Genomic DNA, 8,924 nt, shown 5'->3' with positions numbered 1-8,924 from the left:
CACTGAGTTAGAAGCACTGAAATGAAAATTAAGCAATTTAATAATCTGTGGAACGAGCAGGACTTGAAAAATTCCAGCCAATCATTTCCAAGACCACCTAGAATCATTGGACAGTAAGTGCGTCAATCAAACGGTCGTCAGTCTAGCAGGATATTGGCCATCACGGATCCACTTGTCGGCACAAAAAGGGTGGATAACATTTACCAGGTGTCACTGCATGGATACAAATATTCAGCTTTAGTCAGTGCATTCAGTGGCATTCAATTTCAGAAACACAGCACAAAACTCAAAGCAAGAACCATTTTTACTTGTTACTAGTTGTGTTCTAAGCATTATAAATCTATATTTTGTAAAGCACAAACTTTGATAAATGTTTGTCTTAACTATTTTACCATTCTCATGTCAATCCAACGTAGAAACAAGCGCAGAAATTTAACATTAGTACGCTGCCAATAAGATCGTATGAATGATCATGTGTTGATAAATGTGGCAGCTGAAAACAATTGTCATTTGAAAATCACGGCCCTAAAATTCATGGTTTTAAAGCCTCATCTCTAGAGTTTACGCCACAGATAAAATGTAACCTGTTCAAGAAGAGGAAGTTATGTTGAAAGAGAAATTGGTCTTACTGCAAAAAAACATTTAACTTAATATGTATATTAAATACAGGTAAATAAAACTAAACATTTAACAACAAATACTTTAGCCTAGGTCATTTACCCATCATTTCACAAATCCTTTAAATTCAGTGGTATTCAAAACAAGAAAAATAAGAAGCTAATAATTATATATTGAACTAGGCTATATAACAAATTATGCTATGGTGGCATTCATAAAAAAATAAATAAATAAATAAATAAAATAATATACCACATTGTTGTCCACATCTAGTGCTGCAGCATTTCTCATCGTTCGGACAGTCACGGTCATAGGAACATGACTTGGTACACACTCCTGGTTTGATGATTTTGCTTGGACACACTCCTGGCTTTGGTTTATCTGTGTTTGCATAACATTATCAATGAATGCCTCACTTCATAACATTATCAATGAATGCCTCACTGCATTTAAAAGAAAACGCTGACCCACACACTAACTCATACCTATGTATGGAGCCCTACACTGACGTCCACATCCATTGCTGCAACATTTCTCAGTGTTCGGACAGTCACTGTCATCGACGCATGAATCCTTACACACACCTCCAAGGGTTTTGACTGGACACACTCCTGGCTTTGCTATAAAAAAATAAATAAAAAAAAAAGCCAGATCACTGATTGCTGAATGTCTCATTCAATGCATGTTCTACTGATGCCTGGGTCAGTTTTCCCCCATTACCTTTATATGGAGCTGTACACCGATGTCCACACCCAGTGCTGCAGCATTTCTCATCTTTCCGACAATCACTGTCATCGGAACACGCCTCAATACATGGTCTTACAACTCCAGGGTTTTTGTTGGGACACACTCCGGGCTTTGGTTTCGCTGTCATATCAGTGAAAGCTGAATTACACACTGCACATACATATGGGCTTCAGAGGCATAATAATTTGCATTCTCTCGCAATTTGTTGCGAGTTCGGGCAAACAGGGTTTCAGACAGCTCTATAACATTGAAGGGTTCCATTGACCTTCAACCCAATTTCTCAAAACGAGCCTTATAAATATCTCTGCGAAGTGACAGAGACAAGTCCGAAAGGACCGTCTTTTGCACTTTGTAGACGGTCCCTTCAAATCTCAGGTGCCTGCTCATAGAGATCAACTGATTATAAAGCTGGTATAAAGGAAATTAGTTTGCAGAACGTTTTTCTATGTTACTATTGGAACGAGGAGACATTTCAGTTAACGTTTAGCTCATGAGTTATTGATCTGGGAAGTTCGGATCTGTGTTTTTTTTTTTTTTTTTTTTTTTTTTTTAAACCACCATGTCCCTTTAGGGGCTCTGTATAAAGCTGATCCACAAACTATACAATATAAATACCTTTATATGGAGCCCTACACTGATGTCCACATCCATTGCTGCAGCATTTCTTATCATTAAGACAGTCACTGTCATGGGAACATGACTCGACACACACTCCTACCACTCCTAAGGTTTTATTTGGACACACTCCTGGTTTTAGTTTCTCTATCATGTGTATGCATAACAGCATATCACTAAATGATAATAATGAAAAAAAAAAAAAAAAAAAACCTGACCCACACACTAATATAGCTAATAATAGTGCTGTCAAATTAATGTTCTCTTTGAAAAGACAATTAACCAAAGACGGGCTCAAAAACGCGTTTAAAATAATAAAAAAAATAGCTGGTGTTTGATGTCACAGGCTACCTTGTAACCAATTACGTCAACGTGCCGGCAGGATAGCAAGAGGTAGACGACTGCGCGACTGGGTTAGGCCTATAGGTTGCCAGGTTGAGGTGACAAATGGATTAAAATTGTATGGTGTGTGTATTGTGTGAATATAATGCATTTAATACAAGATCTGGCAACTGGTCAACATTAGACAAACCTATTGGTCCTATTATTCATAAAGGAGTTTGGGCCATGCAAATTACGGGAGTTTCCCGGGAGAAATAATCCGGGAGGGGTCCGGGAGATGGGCCTAAAAAAAACCCGAGAGAAACCCGGGGAAAACGGGAGTGTTGACACGTATGACTAGGACAGCGCTACAACCAACCAGAGCGTTTTCCCAATAGCGGAGCTAGTTGATGATAGATTTAACTTCTGCTGCCGCTAGGGTGCGTGATTTCTTGGCTAGCTTTACCCTAAAGTTGGGTGAGAGGATCTGAGGCGGAGTGGTGTGAGCAAGAGCCATATGGAAATGTATGGCTCTGGTGTGAGCAAATGGAGGCGACTCAGGCGAGGCTAATTCGCATATTCATAGATAAGTATGTTGTCCGTTATTAATGGTAATCAAACAAAGCTAACAGAAATGACAATTATAGGTTTATATCATGATTGTTTAAAGCTCACCTAAATTGAAGTTATATTTTTGTAGCCCAATACATGTTCAACTGAATAATTTTCAATTATATTGTTGAATTGCTATCTATAATTAATGTTTAACCCTTTCATACGCAATTTTCTAAATATTCTATCTGACACCCCAGCGCGAGTTGAAAAAAAAAAAAAAAACCTGATCCACACACTACTATAATACCTTTATATGGAGCCGAACACTGATGTCCACATCCATTACTGCAGCATTTCTCATCGTTCGGACAGTCAATGTCATGGGAACACGACTCAACACACACTCCTGCCACTGCTACTTCAAGGGTTGCATTTGGACAAACTCCAGGCTTTGGTTTCCCTGTGATGCATTTAAATAAAAGCATCAGTGAATGTTGAATGACTTAATGCATTTTAATTAAAAAAAAAAAAAAGCTGATCCACACTATAATACAATATAATTACCTTTATATGGAGCTGTACAGTCATGTCCACATCCATTACTGCAGCATTTCTCATCCCCCGGACAGTCATCGTCACCGGAACAAAATTCAGCACAATGTCCTAGCATTCCGTCTTCCGTGCTTGGACACACTCCTGGCTTTACTGTTATTCAAACACATGACAGAAACCATAATTACTGAACGCTCAATGTCTCCTCCACCATCAAATTTTCTTTACCATGAAACAAATTCAGTCCGTCTCCTTCAAAGTTTCACATTTAATTTAATTTAATTTAATTTAATTTAATTTAATTTAATTTAATGTGTCACTTGCATTTTCTTGTGAAAATCAACAGCAAAATGTTTTTCAGTGTTTTTTTTTTTTTTGGAGGACCTCTGACATCCACTATTTATTGAAACTTGTTGAATGCAGGGAGAACACAAACAAATCAGTTCCACAATCAGATCGTTGCATTCGTGTCCTTTAGAGCAGTCTTTATCTGAAACATTCTCGTCGGGACGCAATTCATTTTCACCAGGCACCAACCGGCTAATACAGAAGATGATTCAAGAGGATCATCAGAAAGGCCGAGAGTGCTGAAATAGCTTTTTCCACTTGTAAGACGGGGGTTTTGCAATGTGTGTATCAAACTGAAGTACAACAGCCACACATTTATCTGTATCAAGTCAAATTAGTTTAGAAATCTACCATTTATCCCTGTTTATCCCTTATTGTTACAAAGTGCCATTACAACACAGAAACAGTGCATTAAATGCTAATATAAAACATGTACGGCGGATAATATTTTGTGGCATAATTATGTTGAACTGAGTTGCATTAAGCATTTTAATACACAAAAAAAGAAAATGGTAACATTTGTAGCAGAACAGACAGAACCCATTAAACTCATGCAATCAGACTTCTTTTTTTTTACAAAAGTGTCTTGTAAGGCAATACTTCAATAAATAATTAAGTTATAATTATTAATTATAATTATTAGTTATAATATTTATAATTATATAAAAATGACACTGTTTACCATACAGTTGACGCTGACTCACCAAACTGCAGAGGAGAGCCTTCAGTGTGAGACTGAGGACTCAAAATAATTACTTTGCATGTTAACCATATTAACATGCTAAACTAATACTGATGTAGCTTGTGGTCAACCTGATAGCTGAAGAGCCACATTAGAGAATAGCATTTGGGTAGCATGCTAAGCTAACTAACATAAGGCAACAAATACAGGCATGGTTAACTTTGGAGACAAATATCTCAGGAACTTTATTTCATATCAAAAATCCGTTCAAAGATCAAAGCCAATTTTGGACAAAATTAGCCTAAATTTGAAGGAGGAGTAATGAAAACGGTTATTAATTGACTTCAATATGGCGGACAGTCACATTTAGGGAAAATGACAAATGATATGTTGTCCGAATCGGCATAAGCCAGGAAACAAAACGACTAGTTTTAAGTTTGAAGCATTTTTGCAAGAAAAGTACATCTCTGGAACACCAGGTGGCACTGTGTTCAAGCTTCTCAGGTACTTTCAGGACATGCTGTCGATGATTCCTACCAAATTTTGTGAAGATGTTAAATTGTAAAAAAATTATAAATAAATAAAAAGGATATTGCAATTTATGTCAAAATTCAATATGGTAGACACGTGGTTCATTTTTTGACAACAGCAACATTTTTTTCAGTGTTTCTTTTGGAGGACCTCTGAAATCCACTATTGTAACTTGTTGAATGCAGGGAGAACACACAATCAAATCGTTGCATTCGTGTCCTTTAGAGCAGTCTTTATCTGAAACATCCTCGTCGGGAAGCAACTCAGTTTCACCAAGCACCAACCGGCCAATATACAGAAGATGATTCAAGAGGATCATTGGGGAGACCGGGAGTGCTGAAATAGCTTTTTCCACTTGTAGTTGGGGGCTTTGCAATGTGTTTATCAAACTGAAGTACAACAGCCACACATTTATCTGCATCAAGTCAAATTAGTTTAGAAATCTACCATTTATCCCGGTTTATCCCTTATTGTTAGTGCCATTACAACACAGAAACAAACACTACTAGTGCATTGTAATGATAATATAAAACATGGACGGCGATTCATATTTTGTGGCATAATTATGTTTAACAGTTACATTAAGCATTTTAATACACAAAAAAAGAAAATAGTAACACATTTTTAGCAAAACAGACAGAACTCATTAAACTCATGCAATCAGACATTTTTCTTTTACCAAAAGTGGCTTGTAAGGTAATACTTCAATAAATAAGTTATATTTACCTCCCATGCTTAATGGTGCATCATTGTTAAAGGGACAAAGTACAAAAGTACAAAACCACAATAGCTGCAAGCAGCGATTTCAGGGCCATGCCGCTGAAAAAACAGCAACAGCAATAAGCTAAACTCTGCAGGGCTGTGGCCCTCCATGACCTGAGTTTGACACCTCTGCGATAAAGCATACCAATTTTTGTTTAGATTGATCAAAGTTTGGCCGAGATACAGCCTCAGAACCAATTTTGGGTCGACATTGTTTAGTTTCTGACATCATAACTTTTGAACAAAGATGAAGGATAATAATAATAATAATAATAATAATCTGTTCAGTCATTTCTGTGCATCCCAGTCCAAAGATCATCTGAGGCAATTTTTGAAGCAATTAAAATCTGAGCAAAATCTGAAGTGGCAAAAAATCAGAATACTGTACTTTTCAAAATGACCACTACTGTAATTTGCGGAGTCTTAATATAATGTTGAATGTGAGAAGCATGCAAGCATTTAATTTTTCTAGATCAAAAGGTTCAAAAGTTATAACCATTTGAAAAGTTAATCTTTAAACTGGTGGTGGCACTATAGAGAAGATCCTAGAGACTCAAACGAAAGTGTTCCAAATACCATAATTTTCCTATGTTCCATTTATAGGCCTGCCTTGGACTCCGATTCGGGAGGAATAATAATAAAGTAAACTAACAATTATAGGGGCTATCCTACAAATAAAGTAGGCAGTGAGCATACATATCTGGTTACAACAGTGTAACCAAAATAATGGATCTGTTCACAAAAAAAATAAATAATAATAATCATCATCATTGTGTTTTTCCGTGTACAATGGGGAAAAAAAGCATGTCACACATAAGACTTAAACTTAACTATTTAGACCTATAGCATACAAAGTTTAACTATTACTGGACGTCTGTTACCGTATAGGCTAGGCCTACTTATAATGTTCTGAGATATGCCTAAAGTCATATTTTGTTTAGGTTGTTTACATATTTTCTTCACGCTGTAATGAAGTTAAAAGAGCTCACCCGTGAATCGATCTTCTGGGTTTCTTACACTCCAGCAAACAGAGGAACACAATAAAACAGCGACCAACGAGCAGTAAAGTCGAGCTGTCATCCTGAGGCCTGTGATCATGGACTCTGTCTCTGCTGGAAATGCACTGAATTAGGGTTTTAACGCGCTTTTATATACAACTTTGGAGTTTTAGGTGCGTCACCAACCTGTCTGTAGCTTTAGTGGTGTAATCTTAAAGACCCTGATTAACTCGTTCAGGTGTGTCTGAGTGCTACTTAAGGGCATGTAATAATAATTACCGTAATTAGGAGATTACAATAGGAGGCTTCGCCTTCGGTGTGTCACAACTGTTTTAAAACGTTTGCCACTAGTGGACGATCGATCACTATCTGTGCACCCTATGATCACACCCATTAACCAAAGTCTATATGTTTTTACATGATCTCGGATCAGTTTGATAAGTTCAGACATTTTATTAACACATTATAATAGGCCTAGGTTACAAATGAAGAGTAGTAGATTTGTCTCTGATTATACAACCACAAAAAAAAAAAAAAAACCTGCAAAACACACTGTACAAATTAATAAACTAACATCAATTCTACAAAACCTTTATGCTTCATTCTGAAGACTTTTCAGTTCTGTAACAGTATTGGGATGGTTTACACTGTTCTGATTGGTTGTCTCTGCTGTGGTGGGCGTGGCTGCTGTTGTGATGTCACGATCAGTCAGTCACTGATGAATCAGACATTCTCACATAAGGGCTCTAGGCGATGATGATGATGATGATGAGGAATTTTGTACAGAAAACATTTGTGAAATAATTGTATTAATTCTGTAGCCAATATCCACCCTAGAATATGCTATGAGAGTGTATCACACACACCAAAGTAGCCCTATATCAATTTCATTTATAAAATATATTTGCTACCCTGCTGACAAATCCAGTAGGCTATGGTGTTTTTTAGTCATTTTAGTTCTGCTGATGTTGTTTGTGGTTTTGGAAGCTGGGAGATCAGTTTATATCAGTTCCAAATAAGACCAGCATACAGGATGTTTTTTCTACTGAAACAGACACTGTCAAAATGCTCTAGGATGTTGCTTCTGAGGGAAATGAGAAGTGAGAAAATAAGGGGAGTGCATGTTTTGCACTCAAAACATGCAGCGTTGCAAGATCCCATGTTCATATTTTTAGAAGATTGCTTATTTATAATGACAACAGTAATTTTGGTGAAAACTATGCTAAGAGGTTTATAACATTACATTGTTTATTCAGCCAACATAAATGTTGTTTTCTTTGACTGTATCATGTAACTAGCCTATAGTCAGAGTGTGAAGCGTGTTCCCGTACACAGACGCACTCATGAACTGCATATGTTTATTCTTCCTGACTGAAGAGTTTCTTTCTAAACCTCAGATTATCTACTGATATTTTTCAGATCGTAGAGTGATTTCAGGATCTGTGACATCAGAACCACAGACTCTGGACTTTATCAACTAAGAACCATTATTGGAGATAAGGAGTTTATCAAGAGATTCAGTGTTACTGTTGATGGTGAGCATAATTACACGCTTTCTTCTGTCATCGTCATCAAAATAGCCTATACATAATTATTGTCATAACCCACAATGATATTTGAAGATTATTTATTAGAAATCTTGAAGATACATTTCAGATGCAGTTTTTTTTAACCTTATTCTTACATTTACAGTATATGTATCAAACAAAATAATTAAAATCCCCAAACATCATCCCTCCAGTGCATGAAAAACATCCAGGTCCACATTATATTTCCTCCCACACAAGGGGCAAAATGAACACACATATTATAGAACCGAAATAGTTTATTATTAAATAAACTTCTTCCAAGTGTCTTTCAATTAAAAATATAATAAAACAAAAGACTTTTTGGAGATATGAAGGATGCAATATTACTCTATAGGTACTCAAGATTAACAGGAGATTGAGTGAAAATGAGCATTTCACCCCCCCTTTAAATGCATAGTTAACTTTAATGAACTAAACCTAACAAAGATGAAGTAACACTACTCATAAGAAAAAACAATCAAAGGCACTCGAGTAATTAGTTTTTAGAAAAATATAAAAAGCCTTCATTCTTTCATGGCTTAGATTTTAAAAACAGGCGTCACGCAACGTCACACCTATGAGGTCAATAAGTCTTCATCAGGGTGTGAAGTAATGAAGTAAAGCTAG

The 8,924-nt window shown here is 36.5% G+C and overlaps 1 protein-coding gene across 1 annotated transcript; it reads right to left on the bottom strand.

Moving 5' to 3' along the window:
* Window positions 1-561: 561 nt before the first annotated feature.
* LOC308702136 (uncharacterized protein) lies at window positions 562-6,939 on the bottom strand (the record flags this gene model as incomplete). Its single annotated transcript, XM_081384804.1, has 8 exons — window positions 6,916-6,939; window positions 6,721-6,843; window positions 3,421-3,561; window positions 3,164-3,316; window positions 1,339-1,485; window positions 1,104-1,238; window positions 871-999; window positions 562-584 (listed from the first exon to the last, which is right to left on the bottom strand). Exons 2-8 carry the CDS (start codon window positions 6,827-6,829, stop codon window positions 562-564), a joined length of 837 nt encoding a protein of 278 aa, XP_081240930.1. The 5' UTR covers window positions 6,830-6,843; window positions 6,916-6,939.
* Between the last annotated feature and the right edge of the window lie 1,985 nt (window positions 6,940-8,924).

This window comes from Scardinius erythrophthalmus (genome assembly GCF_964197995.2).
Source record: "Scardinius erythrophthalmus genome assembly, chromosome: 14".
NCBI classification, from domain to species: Eukaryota; Metazoa; Chordata; class Actinopteri; order Cypriniformes; family Leuciscidae; genus Scardinius; species Scardinius erythrophthalmus.
This window is presented reverse-complemented; position numbering and strand designations above follow the sequence as displayed.